Raw genomic sequence first — 22,071 nt, forward strand, 5'->3', positions numbered from 1 at the left:
GACCAATGGGTGGACACGAATCCACGGAGTCGTCCAATCACTGAATAGAAACACGACGGGGGCCCGCCCACTGCTAGGAGAAGAAATACGTTAGATTCTACAGCGTCAAGAGGTGCTGAAGATTTAGGGATTTATATAAGTAACGTTAACGCAAGTTAGTCGCAGAGGGTAAGTTAAATGATTATACTCCCGTAGTATTCAAGCAAGTGAACCGGATCTTTGAAAAATTTTCTTTAACTACAGAGAAGCAGCATATATCTAGCTAACTTGGCTAACTAAAATATACCGCAGTAGTCTGTAAGCCTGCATCACAAAATTTTAGTTTGCGGTATATCCTTTAGAAAATGGTACTAAAACTCTTAGAAACTATAGTGTTTTTGCCCGTTAGTTGTAAATATTTAAAGGGATAACGTTACTTAACCCAAAATTCAAATTCTGTCATGAATTACTATAACCCCCCCCCTCAAAGTTGTTCCAATGCTGTAAACGTTTCTTTGTTCTGTTGAAAGCAGAGAAAGAATTGTGTAAAACATATCTGGTACTTCTTTGACTGTCGCAGTAGGAAAAATTACAATTGTAGTCAAAGGTGCCCTAGAACATTATGCTTTCCTAAATTCTTTAAAATCTCTTGTAATTGTATCAATGATGCCCCAGAAATATATATAGTATAATAATATGCTAACATTTCCCCCCCAACATTTTTTGGTGTGTTTATCAGAATAAAGAAATTTACACAGGTTTTGCAACAAAGACAGAATTTGGGGTGGATTATCCCTTAAAATCTTCTACAGTATTTACTAAAGTTCATTATTTTACTATAGTTAATACTGCAGAATATACGATAGTGTACATTAAAAAAGTACTTTAGAAGTCTACACAACATAATACAGTTATCTGAGGTAACAAAGTACTGCTAAATAAATCTTATTTCTGTTAGTAAACGTATTATTAAAGAGACAAAATGTTCAATAATGTCTTTAAACAAGTAATGTTATAAATCATATATTTTTCTGTCATTTTTATTGTCTTGCAGTTTTTACCCTTGCAGTGTTTTAAAAGTATTTCTACCCCTTCATCATCTTCAGGATCCATGTCTTTTTTGGTGCGTATACTTGGATAAAAACTTTGTTTTGAATTGAATTGTGTGAATCATTCCATTCAAATCTGATGCATTGTATTGTGGTATTTAAAGTGTTTTGGAGTCACCATCCTGATATAAAGGATGTTGCAAAAATGCATATGCACTAAATACTTATTTGTCTTCTTAGCGTTGGGTGTCAGAGAAACTCAGTGTGGAAAGCCTGAGGGATCTGGAGTTATTTGGAGGTGAGTTTATTTGTTTTATTTATTCAGCATCACATGTGGTTGTGCTTCTAGTATGTTTTTCGGCAAACCCCACTTGCCTGAGTTTATTTGACTACAGCTCATTGAATCTCTGTTAAAAGTGTTACTATCTTAAAAGTTCTCCCTCATAACTTGCAGCTTCTCTGTCATGATGACTAATGATTGTGCTAACATCAGATGCTCTGTGTCCTTGACTTTTTAAATCTCCTTGTGGTGATACATTAGTATGTACTGTATAGCCGGCTGTGATGTAGTGTTATTGCTAAGTGTTGACAGATTGTCTCTACCGAGTCACTGCAATCTAACAGATTATTTTTCAAGGTGGCCTGGTCTTTAAAGGTGCTATAACACACACACAGAGAGAGAGTTATGCATGCATTCTGTGTAATCTGTATCAAAAATATTTCATGTAAACTCCATGTTGGGCAGTGATTGTTTTTTGACATTGCCATCTGCTTAGTTGCTTTCAGTAATTATGCTGTTGTCTCATCACTGCCCTATTCATGCATGTTACTTCACATCTGCTGTGAAGACATTTCTGTTTGCTTTTGGCTGCTGTCTGTGTGTCCCTATGGGATTGCGTACCAAAGGGTTGATAAGCAAGACAATGTTGCATCTTAAAGGGGTCATATGGCGCAAATACGGGTTTTCTGTGTAACCACACCCCCACAAATCTACGTCAGGTCGTTGGTATGATTTGACTAAGAACGCCCAAATGTATACGCAAGTAAGGTGGACGTATTTGTCAGTTCAATTGCTCTGGAATCTGATGTTCCACATATGCTAAGAGGCGTTACATTTCGATCACACGCTTGCAGTATTCGACCAAATTCGACCTATGCACTGGTTAACGGTGGCCAATCATAGCACACCTCACTTTTCATAGCAATGAACTTTGTAAAAAATCTGAGCGTTTCAGAGAGGTCAGGCAAAAAGGAGATACAAACATGCACGGTATGTGTAAAATACAGCGTTTTTTTAACTTTAAAGGCATAGTAGATAATTTGGAAAACGGCAATGTTTGCCTGCTAGCAGCGACTAGAAGCTGTTGAATCGGTTCCAGTGAAGTCATGTCACATCACCGGTGAGAAAACATTACAGTACAAAGTGAATTACATTACTACAATAACGAACATCGCCAGGTACCTCCTCTCTGTCTGCCATTGTCCCGCTGCCTGCACATGAGCGCGCTGATGACGTATGATGTCTTCGTGAACAGGGTGCGCAATGGGATGCAACATTTGCTTTCTGAAAATGTACACATGACGTATCATTGCCCTCAGACCGAGTAAGTAATTGGTCCAACTTTTTTTGATCTTACACCTTTTAAAGAAGATATATAATTATAAAAATACCAATGTTTCGTTTTACTTACTGATTGCTATCAGGATGTTAAGAGACTTCCAATCAGTATGACAAAAATCAATTCTGGACAGCATTGCCTACTCAGTCTTTAAATCGTGTATACACTGCATTACATCTAAAACAAACGATAATATTTGTTAATGCCATGTCAAATGACCCCTTTAAAATAAAGCATAAAGCAGATTTTAGTATGTTGATTTCTATTGGAGCTTGTCCTTTATGATAATGTGAACAATTTGGGAAAAGTATGATGATCACTTCTAGGATATATATTTTATTTAAATGTGGTCTAAATTTCTACATTATATTATACATTGATTTAACATCAACTGATTTAACTGATCATGTGTTTGTCATATTATGTTTAGGGCTTTCCTTGCATCTTTGTTTTTTATTTGTTAAGTTAAAACAACAAACATCTAGTTTTGAAATTTTAGTTATATTAAAGTAGTTGTACATTTTAGTACTACATGCCTTTTTTAAGTTGCTTTTAAAATGAAACAAATGTGATTAAATTAGACACCAAATTAACAGATTGAAAATAAATTGTAAATACGCCTGTCTCAGAAACCTGTTTGTTTGTATGTGTGTCTTTTGCGTCATTTACACGGTTTCTCTACGCCAGAGCAAATTCAGGCAAGCCCTCTAAGGAAAGTAAGTGTGAAAATCTGGAATCTGAAAGCTTTTCCATCCGCCTGTTTGTGTGGACGTGCGACAGTTGAGCATGTGAGATGGCGTGTGTGCTCAAGTAAATGTTACAGATGTCAGATTAATCGTGTGTGTGTGTACTCATGTGTTCAGATGAATACATCCCTCTGTGATCCTATGTTTGCGTGCATGCACTCATCGTGCTGCTGTGACACTCATTTCTCCTCACCTTGCCTGATATCAAAAGTGTGGGTCCAGAGAGGGAAAAGAAAACTAGGTTAAAAGTAGTTTATTATTTATTTTTCAGGAGTGCTTGCAAAGCCACAGGTAAGTAAAAGCCTGGGGTCCAGTTTACATTTAGTCAGTTAGCAGACGCTTTTATCCAAAGCGACTTACAAAGAGTTTAGGGAACAATAAGCAATTTGTCATACAGGAGCAATAGGTGCCAATACAAAGTTACTGGTTTCAACAAAAGCTACTACCTGTTGAGAGAAAGAGAGCTACTATGGCACTTCATATAATTTATTGAACAAATTTAGTTCACGCAACAATGAAATTTCCTTGTATATCTACTTATCCTCGTGTTGTTTGAAATGGATGTTATGGAACAATAAAAGAGTTATGTTAAATGTCCAGACTGCTCTTGATTACAAACAAAGCAAGTATAAAATGAATAATCGAGCTGTCCTGTCCAAAAAGAACAAAGAGGGCAAAAACATTGTCTGCAAGACCTCTGCTCTATATTGCAAGTCTTTTAAAGCCTTACATTTTGCGCATTTCATCCTAATACAGATTTGTTTGAGACAAGTAGATGATAAAAATCACATTTTTGGGTGACTTGTCTCTTTAAGAAAGCCTTAATTCAGCAAAGATAACAGCATATCTGTTAATGGCTCTGTCCTCTCCACTATGTTTGGTTAGTTTAACATAATTATGAGTTATCAGTGCGGTTCTTTAGGTTTTGAGGAACTTAAGTTCCTAACTTTAGTATATTCTATGCTGCTTCTTCCTCATACATTATCTGCAAAATGAATTAATGTGAGAGGTCAATATGACCTTTAAGTATGATTTCTAAATGTACCTTCATCAACTTTCTCTTCCCTAAGAAGTATCTACCTATTTACAATAAGTCTCAAAGACATCACATACCAACTCCAGGAAAAATAGTGATGATGTCACTGTTCACCTGAGCATGTAAAGTGGGATTGATTTCGATTGTGTTCTGGCTGATCGCATCAATGCCTGAGCTTGCCGCACTGTTCACTCAATGGGAAAGGTCATCAAAAAGTGAATAATCTTTTGTCATTCCAAACCTGTATGACTTTCTTTCTTTAGTAGAACACAAAGAAGATATTTTGAAGAACGTTGGTAACCAAACAACACCTGCCAACACTGACTTCCACTGTATGGACACAAAAGCACTTATACATTTTTCAAAATATATTTTGTGTTATGTAGAAGAAAGTCCTACAAGTTTGGAATGACATGATGGTGAATGAATGTTTCATAAATGTTCATTTTTGGATAAACTTTCGCTTTAAAAAGTCCTGCAAACACCCCAGTGGACATAAAATCATTTGTTTTATGAATTAGATTTATATGATCTCCATAGACTGATATTACTAGATGTGTTTTTGAATCATAGAAAACTCTTGTGTGAGTACAATTACTTGAAGGTTTTTATGAGATCATGTATATCTATGATTAAATGCAATACAGTTGCAGAGAAGTATACTGAGTGCTTATAACATGCTTTTGCTAATCAGCCGAGTTTTGTGACGCAACCCATGCTGCAATTTTCATTCTTTCTGCCCTGTACAAAGTTCCATATACTAGTAATCTGCTGTTTCTCAGTACTTGATGTGTATGACAGTTAGAAAAGCTTTGCAATGGCTGGGATTTCTTAGCATATGCACAGTAAAATCCCTTTCCCTCTTCAAAACCAGCTGTTGGTTTGTGCTGTTGGTCTGTCAACAGTGATATCGGTATGTGTCTGCTATTGTATGTATGGATGGATCATGTCTGCTAGACATCAGATCTCCAAATACTGTGGTGCATTTGAAAAAAGACTAACCGGCACTTATGTTTATTCACACTCACAGATCTTGTCAAAGGTTAATGCTGTCACATTGAAAACCACCGTTTCTGTTTCACTGTAGTGTCATTTAAACGTCCAACCACACTGTTGTATATCCACTTTTACAGTGGCCCCTAAAGGTATTTGGACACTTAAGACTTATGTAAAAAGATTAAATGTCATCACATTAGAAACAAAATGTTAAAGTGGCACCTGCTAACAAAATATAGCTTTAGCATTTCTTGGCAATCTCTTTCTATGCTAATTTTGGAGTCATATAGTGAAAGTATGTTTAAAATGTGCCTGTATGTTTTGCTTTAATTTGGAAAAGTATATAATGTGAACAAACCTTTTCGCAAAAATTGATATTTTGTTTTTAATGCAATGACATTTATACATTTAAGCTTCCAAATACCAGACTCACAAATGCACCTGTCAGGGTTCACCTGACCACAACATCACAATTCAAATACATAAATTAAAAAAGCATTTGATTGTGCTGAATGGTAATGCAAATGTTCTAGGACCAGTTTGCAGGTGTATTTATTTAACCTCGACAGTAAAGTAGAGGATGTGAGTAAAGAAACATTGCTCTGTAAGCATTTTTGTGGTCTGCAGTGTGTTGGCTCACTCGACTTATGATTTCATTTTTTGACTCAGGCCCATGAGGACAGTCAGGAGTCTTTGAACCCTCTTCCACACAGGGACACCATGGAAAGCTTTTTACCAGACAGCAGCGCTTATGACCTGCTTATTGTCATAGGTGAGTTCCAAGCTACCCAATCATTAAAACGAAGGTTTTCTACAACCCTATTAAAAATATATTATACCATATAATACAACAGCTATGTGTCTGTATATGAATGTACATTTGTCTGCATGTGTAGGTCGGGGTTTGGAGGACTTGATGACAGTTAACCTGGCCAGGTATAAACCTACAGGGAGGCATGTGGCCATCCGACGCATTGACCTAGACTCCTGTACCAATGATATGGTGAATTACTTACAGGTTCGTAGAGGAGTTTGTTTCACAATCCTCCAATGTTTCTTTGTCCAAAAAAAATATAATTTATTAAATTACAAATAAAAGCGATTATATTTAAAGATTAACATAATATAATAAATAATTTAGTTGAGCACACATTTACTTTTTAAGGGTGAACTCCATGTCACAAAGCTGTTCCACCACCCCTGCATCCTCCCATACAAGAGCGTCTTCATTGCTGAGAATGAACTGTGGGTGATCACACCCTTTATGGCCTACGGTTAGTTGAGAAATGTATAAAGTCTGAACTCAGTACCCACTTTATCCAATAAAGCAAATTTTACTTTTTTAAATTATTTATTTGCATTTCTCCCTATCTTCTCCATCAGGATCAGCACGAGACTTAATCAGCACACATTTTGCTGATGGCTTGAGTGAGCAGTCAATTGCTTACATACTGCTGGGTGTTTTGAGAGCACTGGGGTATATACATCAGATGGGTTATGTTCACCGGTGAGGAATTCTCATAAGTATATATTAGAAATATGATATTAGAAAAAATTCTGTGTAAATGTCTTTATCCTGTTGAACACAAAAGAAGATATTTGAAAGAATGTAGGAAAGCAAACAGTTCTGGGGCACCATTGACTACCATTGTCATTTTTCCTACTTTGTAAGTCAGTGATAGCCAAGATCTGTCTTTACAAGTATTCTTACAAATATCTTTCTCTGTGAACAACTAGTGTGTGAGTAAATGATGAATTTTAATTTCCTTTAATTATTATAAAATTCCTCATCTTCCCTGTTGCTCAGTGGTTAGAGCATGTCGCTAGCAACGCCAATATCATGGGTTCGATCCCAAGCATTGCCCATACATCGAATGCATAGTATAATGAAATGTAATTCGCTTTGGATAAAAGCGTCTGCCAAATGCGTAAATGTCATAAACATGGATGTTAAACGAAACCAGTATGTGACATGTTTGTTATTTTGTGTGTTTATAGGAGTGTGAAGGCAAGCCATATCCTGATTTCAGCAGATGGACAGGTGTATCTCTCTGGTCTTAGGAGTATTTTCAGCTTGATCCGTCATGGTCAGAAAGCACGCGTTGTCCATGATTTCCCTCAGTACAGTGTTAAAGTATTACCGTGGCTCAGTCCTGAGGTTCTGCAGCAGGTATGATTCATACTTTACACATCATCATACCTGTGGATTAAGGTTGTTAGTTTAAATTCTGATTATGTTTTTATTCTCATACATGCGACAGAATCTTAAAGGATATGACTCCCACTCAGACATTTACAGTTTGGGAATCACCGCATGTGAGCTGGCAAACGGACACGTGCCCTTTAAAGACATGCCTGCCACTCAGGTAAGGCAAACGCTTGCTTTTTATTTTCTCGCTAATGTTATGTTAGCACACTCACTCATCCACCTTCTGTCTGTGTAAGATGTTGTTAGAAAAATTAAACGGTACAGTCCCCTGCCTGCTGGACACCACCACCATCCCCCCTGAAGAGCTTAGCATGAAGCCGTCTCGCTCAGGGGCTGACTCTGGGATCTGCGAGGGTCCCAGCACTGGTGGAGCTCGCCACACTAACGGAGAACCCTCATCCTCCTCTGGGGGGAACCCTTACAGCCGGACCTTCAGTTCACATTTTCATGCCTTTGTGGAACTCTGTCTGCAGAGATACCCGGACAAAAGGTACTGAGAAAACAACTTGCGCTTAGTAAAAGTTTAAAACAACATGGGGATGATTGAATGTTTATCTTCGGTAAACTATATTTTGCTTTACCACAGACCTTCTGCCAGCACTCTGATAGGTCATTCATTCTTCAAACAGGTGAGTTTTAACATCTTTTGGGCAAAAGTCTGACTAAACACTGCTCACTTTACATAGAAATTAGCAATACATAAATTGTGCTACGTGTGACATTTCAGATAAAGCGCAGACCATCTGAGGCGCTTCCTGATCTCCTGCATCCAGTTTCTCCAATGAGCATCCTGGATTGCGTCCAAACTCAGGATTCCCCCACTGGATTGGCCAGTCTGGACTCTGACCTCAGCCAGCTGGATATTGATGATTGGGACTTCTGACATTGAATGCATTTAAGGACTTGATGGGAAGGGCTTACTTGCTATTTTTATTCTTAGGAAGTATAAGATAAAAGCGCACCAGGGAGAAATCGAGATTTTAAGGATTTTTTTCTTCTGGGGGAAAAAGGGAAGTCTTGTGCTAATGTTAATGTGGTCTATATGTTATAGCCTACATAGATTATTTTCAAAGAAGACACACAGGACTCGTCTTCTTGTCTTTGTGATTTGTGTATATCACTGCAACAAAAGGAGGAAACTATTTCCTACAGAAGAATGAAAGTAAGCAATTACCATAGCATTGCTAATGCATTCAGATTGAAAGATGCATGAAGATAAAAGCCTGAGGCATGCACTCCTCACTCATGCATACATTTTGGCTATTCATTCAGTCCTGCCATGTAAACAAAGAAGGAAAAGGTTCAATTAAGTCTTAAGATAGCACTGTCTAGTCTTTGTGGAGGATGAAACCATAATTCTTTGAAAGGGGTGTTTGAAAAATCTCTCGAGAGCAGTGACTATGAGGAACAAAAGTGAGTAGTGGAACCACCAGAAGACTGAATTTGTTCTACTTTGATCATTTGGTGCAGTCGGCCATTTACAAGTATCAATTCTGTTGTATTTTTGCTGAGATTTATTTCTGTTCTTGGCATGTGTTACAAAAAGTAGAACTTCAAAAAAGTACTGTAAAGTTCTGTATATTTTAAGAAAATCTTTCAATTGGTCAAATGAAATAAATTGTAATTGTACAAACGTCAGCACTTTTCCTGTTGTTACGTTGCAGTCATTTCTAAAAATTGAGTTTTTGCAATTATGACTTTCACAAAGTATAAAGTTTAGTTTATAGAGATAGCAGAGTCTTTTCTTAGATTTAGAAATAAAACATGCTCACACAAGTCTCTACAAAGGGAAAAACAAACATGTTTATTTCAAAAGTTTTGAACATGTACATCTCAGGGAAGCTGAAACACTACAATAAAAGCAGGATGGTGTTGGGAATGCTATGTGGTGCTAGTCATCCTCATCTGATGGAGGCTGGTCAGCAGCTGCCTGGCTTTTCTGAATCTTGGCCATGAGCTCTGAGAGCGATATAAGAAATAGTAATGAATAAAAGCTGAATTGTCCACACAATACACACTATCAGCTCAAATTAATTTTCAAAGTACCAAGTACCTTTGGCAGGATTGAAAACTCCATTGGTCTGCTGGTTACAAACGTAACAGCGCTTCGACTTCCGGTAGTGCTGGAGAGCACAGCTCTCACAAAAGTAGTGCCGGCACCTGTAAAACAAATATACATGAACTGCAGTCAAATATGTATGAACCACATACAAATGTACTGTCCAACAATTTGGACATTTATAAAGCAAAACTGCTTTGTGCTATAGTACAGTGTGGGTTACAGCATTTGCACTGCAAAATTGCCATGGTTTGATAGAGAACTTTGGACTTACTTTGTAATAATGGGGTTTTTAAAAGACTCTCTACAGATGAAACACTTGAAGGGAAAATCTTCCTCGTCACTGCTCACTTCATAGTTCTCCTCATCTACGAGGTGAAAATTCATCATGATAAACATCGTAGAGCTAAATAAACCATGTTTTGAACGCACTGTATAGAAAGGTTACTCACCATTTGCACCATATCTTCCCTCTTCAAGCTCTCGCTCGATCTGCCAGCCGTGCTTGTAGTCGGAGCGGTCATGAAGAAACTTACAGCTGTCTGAAGATAAAAACAATGATGTAAGTGCTCCTGCGTCACAGACTGACACTAGTAACATGCGTCTCAAATGAGTTTCTGCAGACCACTTAAGGAAGAGTCTCTTGATTGACAACATACATTGCTCAATACAGCAGAAGACAAATTAAAAAAGTGGAATTCTTAATTATGATTACCTCAATTGTAAAGCTTAACATATACTTACAAATATTTGAAACCATTAGCGCAGTTTGCTAACTCACCTCCAAACCCACAGAAACCAGTCTCTTTATAATCTTTACAAATGTCAGGCTGGTAATCCCACCGCACTGTGGCTCTGAGGTGCTCAGGGGCTCTAATTGGTCCTTTCCTGTCATATACACAGAGAGACATTATATCCGTGTATACAACTTTTTTTATACATTGTGTATAAACGAAAAGGGCACTGAAATGTGCAAATAAAAAAAAGCTTTAAACTTTTGCGTTGAATTGTGCTTTATAGACCTCTTCGGATGACATAAACAACACTTTTCTTCCTTCTTGTTTTTTTTCTTAACACCACACAAACGTTTGAACAAATTACAACCAACTAAATATATATAACCAATTTAAAATGTTAAACAAATATCTTTGAGATTTTATTATACATTAGTGTTGGACGATATTCTCTGTAGTCAGATCGTTCTGTCGCCAGCCTGTGGATCGCCGAGACACGATAGTATCCAGGGGCGGGGAAATTACGCATTTATCCATGACAAGCTGGATTTGTTGACAAAAACAGAAGCTTACATCTCTGGAAAATGCTCATGTGTGACTGAAATTAGCATTCTATTAGAGTTTAAATTCAGTGCAGATGGCAAAATTGTTACTTACCACCGCAACCATATAAACAAGAGAAGGTAAACTATTGCTATAAGTCAATATAAGTCTCATGAGCTGGTTTTTTACGTGCATAGCACATCCTGCAAGGAAAAGCCTGAGCCTCGAGTATCACAAGCTCTCTCTTGCACTGAAAACTCAACATTAAAAACTCTCTCAGGCTCATCACTAGGTTAGCTCTTTCGTGCGCTGAAAACTCAAAGCCTGCACATTATAAACTCTCTCTGGCGTGAGGTAAAGCCTAAGCCGCGTGCATTGCAAACTCTTTTGCATGAAGATATGCGCAATGCATGTTTGTAACATTGATTTGCAACATATTTTGGCAACAGTCAACTATCGTTTTAGGGAATCAGGTATTGCCCAATAGGTCTGAGGATCGTCGATACACGATAGTACAACTCTATTATACATGCAAGATAAAAAAACACTAATAACAAATAAATAAAAACTGGAACCGGAAGTGTTTCTGCAACCGTGTTTACATGTTGCGAAGTGGTCTATAAAGAAAACAAATTACATGTTGTATCATATACAAGTGTGTTTTCTCATAACAGTTTCTTTGACCGCCAAATATACTGACTTACCTGACCATACCAGAGGATGCATTGCCCATAGTGGAATCTTTTGGTTTAATGAATTTGTGATAGTTGTTGATGCCACGATAAATCTTATCATCATCTTTACCATTTAGTTCCTACAAATAAAACAGAAATGTCACTATGTGGTGCTAATGTCTGTAACTAATGCACACTCAAGTCACTTGCACTATTGTATAGTCTATATTGTTATATGTTCATAGCCACCTGTACATTAATGTTCACAGTATAAAGCCTTCTGTTTATATTGTTCATAGTACATATCGACTGTCGTATTTTCCTAGTACATGCCCATTGTAAAGTATTTTCCTAATATTGTATTCTGTATTTATTCACACTGTATATCCTGCACTTGCTAATTGCACTTCTGGTTAGACCTAAACTACATTTCGTTACACTGTACTTGTATATGTGTAATGACAATAAAGTTGAATCTAATCTAATCTAATCTAATCTTATGGTTGCCTATCAATGGCAGCCTTTATATTATTCATGTGGTTTCAGCTGGCAAATAATCGTCCTCACCTCTTGAATCTTCTGGCTGCGTTCAAAGATGGCCTGAGCGTCTTTGTCTCTCTCTGTGTCTAACTCATAAACAGCAGTGGCACCCATGTCATCTGGTCCTTCTGGTTTCTGAAACATACAATACACATACAATACAAAAATTACAAGAAACAAACCTGGCAAATGTTTCAGCAAACCTCTCCTTTAGATGGGAAAGATCTAAGCCATTTAAATCATAATGAGTGAAACTTAAACTATACGTTTTTTTTAATCATGTCTACAATCAGTCATATGGAAAAGCACGACTCACCGCTGACCGAGTAGACTTGTAAGCCACAGTCACACTCTTTTCCTCTTTTTCTTCTTCACTTTCACTTGATGTAACTGCTTCCCTCTCGACTTTCTTTGTCTATAGGGTGAGAAGTGCAGTATACAAACAACTAAGAATTCATTGAGATTTCAAGAATATCAATCAAGTGAAACATATGCAAAATTTCTGATCCACGCTGTATTTACAATAATACTGACACACGTGGCTACAAGGTAAACAAGAACTTCGTGCAATGTTGATAAATCAAGATTTCACCAAACACTTGAAAAAAACGACTCACTTTTTGAATCATGGGATTCGCAAGAGCAGCTTTCTTCTTTCTGACCACAGAACTGCCTCCTTCGTCGCTGCTTCTGTCTGATACAGACAATAATCATGATTATCGGTTGGTGTGTCATAGATTATGCAGTATCTTACAGTTGTAATGGGGATCACACTGCTACTAACTAAACGAATCGGATCAGTCTAACTTTACATGTGTTACTGGTCATGAAAAAGAAGTGCGTAATACCTTTATCGCTGTCACTAGCATTTCTCTTCCGTGCCGAAAATTTCTTGTTTGATTTCTTAAAAAGAAACTTGCAGGATGTTTTAGGCTCTTCAGACTCCGCCATCTTTGACTGCATAAGAGACTCAACATTGAGTAAATAGGAGTGAAACTTTAGTCATAGTGCCCCCTGTTGTTTGGGAGGAATAGGTTAAGTGGTTGGTCAAGCGGAGAAGTCTTGGGGAAAGAGATTTATTTAGCCTAATATTGGTTCATCTTTGCCCACATACATTACGATGTTTTACTTTACAAGGCTAAATCGGTGTTTACATTTATAAATCTTAATTATTGAATTGAAGGTGTTAACTGGAATGGAGATATAAGGACCTAAAACCTGCACACAAACAAATAACAGACGTGTGGCTGGGATAGCCTACTTTGTCCATCATGTTATTTGTACTTGGGGGCCAGCGGAACACACACACACGCACATATATATATAAACAAATATATTTATATGTTGTGTGACCTAAGTATTTTTTTTCTTCTATAAAAAAAACATACGTCTATTTAAGAGCTTTTATTTTGTAAACTAACCACACCCCTACCAAAGTGTCGTAAAACATTGCTGTGGTTTACGGCCTCGCGCCATTTTAAGAAAGGAACAACTCGCTCGTCGAGACGAGACGAAACCGCACGTTGGTTATTGTGTTGATAGACACATATTCTAAACTACGAGGGTATTCGAAATTCATGCACGAAGATTTTCATAAAAACATACGGAGGGATTTGGGTTGAAGTTGGAGTTTTCTTCGGGATTTGATGAAAAGCTGAGGTAAAGTGGCACATTAGGCCGCGCAGGGAAATGCACACGATCTGTAATCTGATCAACAGCTCAGTCCTTGTTGAATTAGCATAGTTGACCCTAAACGGGATTTAGTTTAAATTTGAATACGTTTATCACCGCGTGGTATGTTTTTGTTTGTGTGACTTTATTTAAGTTAGTTTGTAAGATTGTACAATGCACAAATGTGTTGTGAAATCGCGAATGTAAATGTGTGCACGTTGCCAAGAGCGTTAGCTGGTAATGCTAATTCAACTTCTCAGAAACTCGTGCTCGTTTTAAGTATTTACTAAAAGTGAATTAGTCACGTGAAGCCTGACGTTTTTTTTTGCGATTAAACCGTACGTCACGCTTTTAAACTATTGCATGTGGGTTTTTACAATGTATTTTAATTTACAAGAAATCTACTAGTTATTTATCATTTAAAGATATAAGATTATGCGTGTCGGTTAAAGGCTTATTTTACATAAACTAAATGTCTCTCTTATAGGTGAACAATGACTCAGTTTCTACCCCCGAACCTGCTGGCATTGTTTGCTCCGCGGGACCCGATACCGTTTCTTCCTCAGTTAGAGAAGCTTCCCCATGAGAAACATCACAACCAGCCGTACTGTGGCATTGCCCCTTTCATTCGGCATTTTGAGGTAAGTTACTTAAAGACTTTGACTTGATATGTTTGTCATCGTTTAATCTAAAATATTACTTATGAAGATAGTTTATTTCTTTTAATATGAGTTGACTGTTTGAATATTAACTGTGTTTTTGAATCATTATAATACTGTTTTTTTTTTTCACTAACTGTTAATCAGGATCCCAGAGATGCTCCACCACCTACAAGAGCCGAAACGCGAGATGAAAGGTTGGAGAGAAAGGTGAGGAAGTCATACTTGTTTTTTGTCGAATATACATATTATTAAATATTCTCATATAATTGAATGTAACATTGGCCCCCCTGATTTGAATTCTAGAGAAGAGAGAAGATGGAAAGGAGGCAAGGTGTTATGGAAGTTGAACTGAAGATATGTAAGTATACAAGCGGCTCACAACTGAACTTCTGCAAGACTGTTATAACACTCTTATGACTCTTGTGTTTCTCTGCAGGGGACCCACACAATGATCCTAATGCTCAGGGAGATGCCTTTAAGACCTTGTTTGTGGCTCGAATTGTGAGTTTTTTTTTTTTTGTTGTTGAAAGAGCCTGCCAACCAACTGTGCGTACACACAGCCAGCGACAGTGTAGCTAGTCTTTTGCTACGAGGTAGTTAGAAGGCGTTCCTAGATTTGGTTGCTCTATTAACGGTTATAAACAAACCCTGTTGTAACTGACGGGAGACTGATGACGTGGATCCACTGCTTTACTACCATTTTTAGTCGCACCTGAAAGTTGCTCATCATTTGCATAAAGTTGAGCAACTTTGTCGCGTCGCCAGCTCTTCATTGAAATGAATGACATAAAGTTGCTAGGTGTCGCTGGCGGTGTGAACGATCACTAACAGGGCTCTGAATATTTAGAGATTTTTGCCTAAGGCACCTTATACAACTTTGGTTCCTTTTTGCAGAATTATGACACCACAGAATCCAAGCTGCGGCGTGAGTTTGAAGTCTATGGTCCCATTAAACGGGTAAGTCTTGTTTAGAATGTATTATACATGTTTATCCTGTCCTTTTGTATCATCACGGTCTCATCTTTGTACTTATGCTCTCATTTATTAGATTTACATTGTGTTCAACAAGAAAACCGGAAAACCAAGAGGCTACGCGTTTATCGAATACGAACACGAAAGAGACATGCACTGTGAGTAGCCAAGTTGTAGTATTCTTTAAACCTTCTTTAAAGAAATCATTGCTTGGAATAGCATGCCAAAGCTGATAAATATAGTTTTGTATCTTTCATACAAACGTCTTGAAGTCATTTTTTTTAACATTAGAGGCAATAGTGACCAATCAAAGATTTACATTGTCAAATAAAGTGCAACACCGTAGTACAATTGAGAATGTTAATAATTTGTGTGTGTTTGTGGATGACAGTCTTGTCAGTCCTATCAATGTCTGTGTTTGTAGTATATTCCTGTTTCTTACCCCTGTGTGTGCGCGTGTTGCATCTGGTGTGTGATGGTGCTGCACATGTTGTGTAAAGAAGGTGGTAGGAGGAGCGGAGTGCGTTAGCCCAACATACATTCTGATGAATGTTGCCACTGTATGGCATCTCTGTAATGTTTAGGCAGTGTGACATAGCAGAGTGTGTTTCCGGCTGGAGCAGAGATGGTAAGCTAAAGGCTAAGGCCCTCTGTAGTGGAAAGGTGACCCGTTTACTACACACCTGTTCATGTTTGGTGCACAGAGCATTTCATATAAACGCTTTACTCATAAGGGCTTTCATAACTGAAGTGTTGCAGAGCGAGTCAATGCTATTTATTAATTCTGTGTTGTTCTCATTGCTACTGCAGCCGCCTATCTCTGATGGCTATTGGCCAGAGCTGGCTTGCAGATCATGATGATGGTTTTGATACATCTACACCCTACTACCACAGCTCAGTATATGGTTGGTATGATGGGTTTGTATGATGGGTAAGATTTTTTTACACCCTGATCTAATTGTAGGCAGTTAGGTGTCCAAATCAATTTCCAACTGGCCAATTTTAGGGTCAAGTTGAAGGGCGTCGAACGTAGCTTGGGCCAGTTTTCACGAGACTGAGCCTGTAATCTTTTCTATTAAAGCCATGGTACTAATCCTAGTGCGAGATTCAGACTTTGACAGTTGAGTGCATGTTTGCAAACACGTTTGACTATCACTTGTGAAAGCAAATGTGGGGGTGTACAGAAAGCAATAAATCTGTTGATGTATAGCGCTTGCTTACAGAGTTATGCCGCAATAGATGAGTAATCTGCATTTGGATACGAAGCCCTCCCCCCCACAAATTTGTTTTGTGGTACGTTTTCAATGTGATCGTGCATGTTTGATATCAGCTACTGGAATCGTGGAATAAGACAAAGCCATCTGACATAGTGATAAACACAATGACGCTTTGGTCTTAAATATGGATAATAGGAATTGGCTTTAATAGAATTGATTAACCAAGGCTTTGGATGTTAAAATCGCTGCGTAGAACACTTTTACATAATTTACCAATCTAGCTAAGGGTTTCCCCTGTACTCAACATGTCGGTCCCGTCCTAGAGTTTCTTCCTTAAGCTCATAAATCCAACGGAGGGAAATTTCCATTTATTTTTTAGTTGTACATCGCTATATTAGAATCAGATGTATGGAAGTAATCTGTCCAAGTCCCAGAGAGCTATATATTAGTTTCTTGTACACAACCTGTGTAGGCTTTTATTTTCTGGGTGAGCACCCAGTGAACCAAAAGCAACGTAATGGTCTATAGATTTGATAAACGTTAACATCCTGTAACATATATGTTCAGGGTTCAAACCATTTACCATTTTTCTTAATGACAAATAAAAGCAGGTACATTTTTGGATGAGGGTGGTTGGTAAGGCCCTCTTATAGACTATGTTGGTGAGGGTTGTGGTAAGGCCCTCTGTTAACTTACTGAAGTTGGAGAAAATGAGGGTGGATGGTAAGGCCCTCTTGTTGGATAAGTAATCTGAGGGTGGTTGGTAAGGCCCTCTAGTTGAGTTCTGGTGGTCTGAGGGTTGCTGGTAAGGCCCTCTGTTTGAGATGTTAGGACAGTGTATGTGAAAGAACTTGAGGGTTTGGTGGTAAGGCCCTCATGAACTTGACCACGTGCAGACCAGAGTAGCTTTGTGGATTTCATCAAATTCATTGTAGAAGAATTGGATCCCTGATCCCATGGTTCAAGTTTTTTTCTCGAGTATCCAATTTACTGAGACATTTTATTTGGAGGCAGCTGGATTCGCCAGGCTTCGTTTCCGTGGGGTTTTTCCATCAAGGAAGTCCATCCTTTGCCAAGTGTTTATGGTAAGGTAGCATCTTCAGGTAATGTGGTAAGCTTAAGGTAAAACACTTCAGGGTTTAGACGTGTGTAGGTGAGGATATTTGTCTCTTGTAGTGGTCGACCGATATGTTTTTTTTTTTTTAATGGCCGATGCCGATATGAAGAAAGCAATTTGGTCGATATAAGAAATGTTATTATTGTAAAAAAAGAAACATGCAAGAAATTAGTAGAACTTAATGATCCCAAAAACATATTTATGCAATATTCTCTGAATTGTACAACATTTAACGAGGTAACACTTCAATACTGACAATTAGATTCTAGATAACATGTATATTTAATGACAAATTTATACAGTACTGTACTAATACATTTTACTCCATATGTTTGACGTTCTAAAATTAGTTTGTTTTTAGTTAGCATATTTAGCATATTATTAACATTAAGCATTAACATATTATTGCTTAAGATACAGTGTATGTGTCTATCTCGTTCACCTCACACAGCTCTCATGCTGGAATAAGAGTGACATGTTACTGAGTGTGGAAGTGAAACAGGGTCTTATTAGTAAGTTACCTAAAAACACCTATACTGTATCTGAGGCAGAGACGGTCACAGGATTTATCACTGTTTGTGAGGTTCAATCGTTTCCATTTGTTTAAACTATATTTGTGTGCCTAGTTGTAGTTACCTCTGGGCTGCAGATATTACACTTAACGGAACTGTTTGAATAAGACTGCGTGCGGATTGTTAACTGTTACACACAATGTCACATTAAAATGGAATGATGGTTGGTTATTTCACTGTCTGTCAGACACTGGCTTTGAATGTTTGATTTCATTCAGCGCAGTGCAGGCAGGACGGAATGTTGGCATCTGTGTGCTGCGGGAGCGTTTTTAAAGCAAATGAAGTAGTCTGCTCTGTTCACGCTTATGTGGTGTTGTACACAAACCGGTCTGTGGGGAGCCGTGTAGGGTCGAGTGTAGCCATCTTCTCAAAGATCAAAATGCTAATGCTCTAACGTGACCAACGGAAAGCTTTATCTGCCAATGCCGATTATAAAAAAACTTCCAAATATCAGCCGATACATCGGCATCGGCAATATATCGGCTGACCACTAGTCTTTTGTCCTAAATCATATATTAGAAGTACCGTTTTTGTAATAAGCCGTAAAAGCAAGAAGTAAAACTACAGTAGTTTTCCTTTTGTGTGGGGGATGTTTGAATGATCCTCAGTGCTTGACTGCTTATAGAAATTTTGTATGTATGTGCTTGTTTCTGTGTGAGTGAAACTTAAGTATTAAGAGGGTATTTCTTTCCTTAAATGCATTCACGAAGTGCCTTTTTTGAAAGAGTAGTTCACCCAAAAATGGTCCGCATTGAGTAGCAATAAAATTACTATGATCAAATCAATGGGGACTTATGTGAATCATTCCTTTACGATATTCATGGATTCATTGCTGTTAATTTAATTGTGGAGCACACTTTAAATTTACATAACAGTGGTACAAGATGTTGTTACCATAGATGTACATACCGCATCTGTGGTTGTATATGTAGATGAAGAGTGCACTTGCTTTGTTTTTGTCATCCACTTAAAAGTGCCTTCCCCTGTTAAAAAGCATTTTTTAGTATTTTTCTTTATTTCTGAATGTCAGGGCACAAGTTAATCCTTTACTAACCATAGCCTCAAGTAAACTGGCATAGCAATCTTTAAAATACTTGTGCAAAATGGAAGCTGGAGTTTGAATGTCTTTGCCGGGAAAACATTTCAATAGGCTTCTGCTTCTTCTAATTTTTTTTTATAACTGTGCATTTAAGCACCCAAGTGGTTGCAATTAAATAAATAGTTATGCTGAATATATAAGAGGAATATATACAAGGTTGGATTTAGTTTCTTTTGCTAAATTTGAGCATTTATCTGCCTTTTTTGCATTTCTGCGGTGAACACGTCTTCTAACACCCATTCTTTATGAATGTAGAAGATAGTATTTGTATGGATAAATATATTCTTTATGGCGGCCCTGCATCTCAAGCCACACGTAGCATTTTAATTGTACTGATTGTCGATATATCTCAGTCCTGGTGTGTTATCCATTCTGAGGTAAGCGTGTACCTTCAAATGGCTTTAAAAGACTTTGTTTTGAATGGAGTTCATCCTTAATTCAAGGTATGTAGCAGGAAATACTGTTGTTTGTGTTCTTGTTTCTCATTGTCCAACTGTTCTTTCTGTTTTCTCCATTCCTTTCCTTCCTCTATCTTTGCTTTGCTATTGCTCATCTGTCATCGTCTGTAGCTGCCTACAAGCATGCAGATGGTAAGAAAATTGATGGACGGAGAGTACTTGTTGATGTTGAAAGAGGACGCACAGTCAAAGGATGGAACCCCCGTCGACTTGGTAAATGTTGTTGTTGTCTCCTGTTCAGATATTGTTGTTTAATTTTTAGGTTAATAAGGTTTGTTTTTCAAATAATCAAATCATCTAGTTGATGAAAATGCTTGGAATGCTTTCATCCCTGTTTTTATGAAGTAATAAGTATCCATGTCCTCAAATGGTTGCTTATTGCTATTCAGGGGGAGGTCTTGGTGGTACACGGAGGGGAGGAGCAGATGTCAACATAAAGCATTCAGGCAGAGATGACACATCCCGCTATGATGACAGACCAATTGGAAGGTACGTTTGAAACGTGGTTGTTTTATGCATGATTTTTAGATTTTTGATAACCTGACAAAAGTGTTCTCTCTCTTAGTGACCGCGATCGGGAACGTACCGATCGAAGAGAACGTAGTCGTGACCGAGACAAGGAGCGTGGAGAACGCAGACGCACTCGTTCTCGAGAAAGGCGCAGACGTACCAGGTCTCGTGAGCGAGAGAGGGCGGTTGTGGTTCCAGCAGAGGAAACTGTGGGCAGCAGCCGACGTCGGGACAGGGAAAGAGAAAGAGGTGCTCCTGGGGATAGTAGAGAAAGGAGTAGGGACCGGGATAGAGAGAGAGACCGCAAGAGGAGAAGCAGAAGCAGGGACAAAAAGAGAGACCGGGAGAGAGGAAAGGGAGCAGATGGAGGGGAAGAAGGCGTTGGTGGGCAAGCTGAAGGCATGAATCCAGATGTAGGAGAAAGGGGTGTGGAGGAATCCTTGGGTGGTGAACCAAGTGTTCCAGAAGGAGAGGAGAGGGGGCGTGACAGAGATAAAGACAGAGAGAGGGACAGAGAAAGAAAGCGCAGTCACAGAGATAAAGACAGAGACAGGGACCGGGATAGAAGGCGAGACAGGGACAGGGATCGGGAACACAAGCGTGACCGTGGTGACCGGGAACGTGGAGACCGAAGGGAAGATAGACACGTGTCATCCTCAGGTGATCAGGAGGGTGTTGGTAATGGAGGTGAAGGCGAAGAACCAGTGCCCCCACAATCGGAGGAAGGTTCACAGGATGGGATGCGAATGATCATGATGGATCAGGATTCAATGCAGTCAGGCGAGGGCTATGCCTCCAATGAGAATGGTTACAGGATGGAAGCCCAGGGGGATGAGTACTAAAAGTGCCAGATTTTGTGTGTGATCCAGTTGTAACGTGTTTTCAAATCACCAATATTCTCCCCCCCACCATTATTTAATGCCTCCACCCTTGCTTCACTATGTCAACAGTGTGTGAGTATTATAAACTGTACTACAAACAGTGATCACAGACTTGAGTGTATCTCTGGTAGAACGCATCATTTTCTTATAACAAAGATTATGTAGATGAACTGAGCTTTTTTTATTTTGAACCCAGGTAACCAGTTTGGTACAGTTCACTATATAACTATGCCGTTTGACACAACAATTTCTGTCCTACATCAGTAAATATTACTGGGAAGAGATCCCTAACTGAACAATCTACTCTGTATTAAAATATTGAGCGTTATGGTCAAGAGACATATGTCTTGGTTGTGTAGTGCTGTTATGTCCATTTTCATAGTCGTTTCTTTTGGTATCGGTTTCCCTGTTTTTTTTTTTTTTGCACATTTGTTTTATATTTGGTCCAAACTGTGACTTGTAAATCAATAGTGATCCCTCACTTTGCTGAAGGCGTAAATGTAGAAAGTGGAAAAAGAAATGTTTTTTAAATAGGAATGTTTGCCATGGGTTAACGAAAATTGCTCTTAATTTTTTCCCTTTTTAAGCCCATATCTGGTTGTATTGGTTCTGCATTTCTTTCCTTAAATAAATACTTTTTATTGCCAACCGTGACTGCTTTATTGCTCTATCTACTATGAATCGTTTTGTCGTTTTCAGACACTGATTAGCCCGTTGAATCTCTATTT

The 22,071-nt window shown here is 38.3% G+C and overlaps 3 protein-coding genes across 4 annotated transcripts; 2 read left to right on the forward strand and 1 right to left on the reverse strand.

The window, feature by feature from the left end:
- Nucleotides 1-57: 57 nt before the first annotated feature.
- On the forward strand, nucleotides 58-9,272 carry strada (STE20 related adaptor alpha). Of its 2 annotated transcripts, XM_056753374.1 has the most exons (13): nucleotides 58-168; nucleotides 1,034-1,102; nucleotides 1,269-1,326; nucleotides 3,335-3,363; nucleotides 6,095-6,197; nucleotides 6,322-6,443; nucleotides 6,591-6,699; nucleotides 6,809-6,932; nucleotides 7,424-7,595; nucleotides 7,687-7,791; nucleotides 7,871-8,124; nucleotides 8,221-8,263; nucleotides 8,362-9,272. In XM_056753374.1, the coding sequence occupies exons 2-13, from the start codon at nucleotides 1,091-1,093 to the stop codon at nucleotides 8,515-8,517; spliced, it is 1,287 nt and encodes a 428-aa protein (XP_056609352.1). In that variant the 5' UTR covers nucleotides 58-168; nucleotides 1,034-1,090; the 3' UTR covers nucleotides 8,518-9,272. The 2 variants fall into 2 exon arrangements, with proteins under 2 accessions (XP_056609352.1, XP_056609353.1); XM_056753375.1 differs by lacking the exon at nucleotides 3,335-3,363 and having other exon boundaries at nucleotides 156-168.
- A 143-nt stretch (nucleotides 9,273-9,415) lies between these two features.
- rnf113a (ring finger protein 113A) lies at nucleotides 9,416-13,187 on the reverse strand. Its single transcript, XM_056753376.1, has 10 exons — nucleotides 13,033-13,187; nucleotides 12,802-12,878; nucleotides 12,501-12,599; nucleotides 12,212-12,319; nucleotides 11,675-11,784; nucleotides 10,475-10,581; nucleotides 10,146-10,235; nucleotides 9,968-10,061; nucleotides 9,688-9,794; nucleotides 9,416-9,593 (listed from the first exon to the last, which is right to left on the reverse strand). The coding sequence occupies exons 1-10, from the start codon at nucleotides 13,145-13,147 to the stop codon at nucleotides 9,526-9,528; spliced, it is 975 nt and encodes a 324-aa protein (XP_056609354.1). The 5' UTR covers nucleotides 13,148-13,187; the 3' UTR covers nucleotides 9,416-9,525.
- Nucleotides 13,188-13,644: 457 nt separating this feature from the next.
- snrnp70 (small nuclear ribonucleoprotein 70 (U1)) lies at nucleotides 13,645-21,991 on the forward strand. Its single transcript, XM_056752937.1, has 10 exons — nucleotides 13,645-13,843; nucleotides 14,343-14,496; nucleotides 14,662-14,724; nucleotides 14,821-14,875; nucleotides 14,954-15,018; nucleotides 15,412-15,474; nucleotides 15,566-15,647; nucleotides 20,064-20,165; nucleotides 20,342-20,441; nucleotides 20,518-21,991. The coding sequence occupies exons 2-10, from the start codon at nucleotides 14,350-14,352 to the stop codon at nucleotides 21,302-21,304; spliced, it is 1,464 nt and encodes a 487-aa protein (XP_056608915.1). The 5' UTR covers nucleotides 13,645-13,843; nucleotides 14,343-14,349; the 3' UTR covers nucleotides 21,305-21,991.
- The last annotated feature ends 80 nt before the right edge of the window (nucleotides 21,992-22,071 follow it).

This window comes from Triplophysa dalaica, chromosome 7 (genome assembly GCF_015846415.1).
Source record: "Triplophysa dalaica isolate WHDGS20190420 chromosome 7, ASM1584641v1, whole genome shotgun sequence".
Lineage (NCBI taxonomy): Eukaryota > Metazoa > Chordata > Actinopteri > Cypriniformes > Nemacheilidae > Triplophysa > Triplophysa dalaica.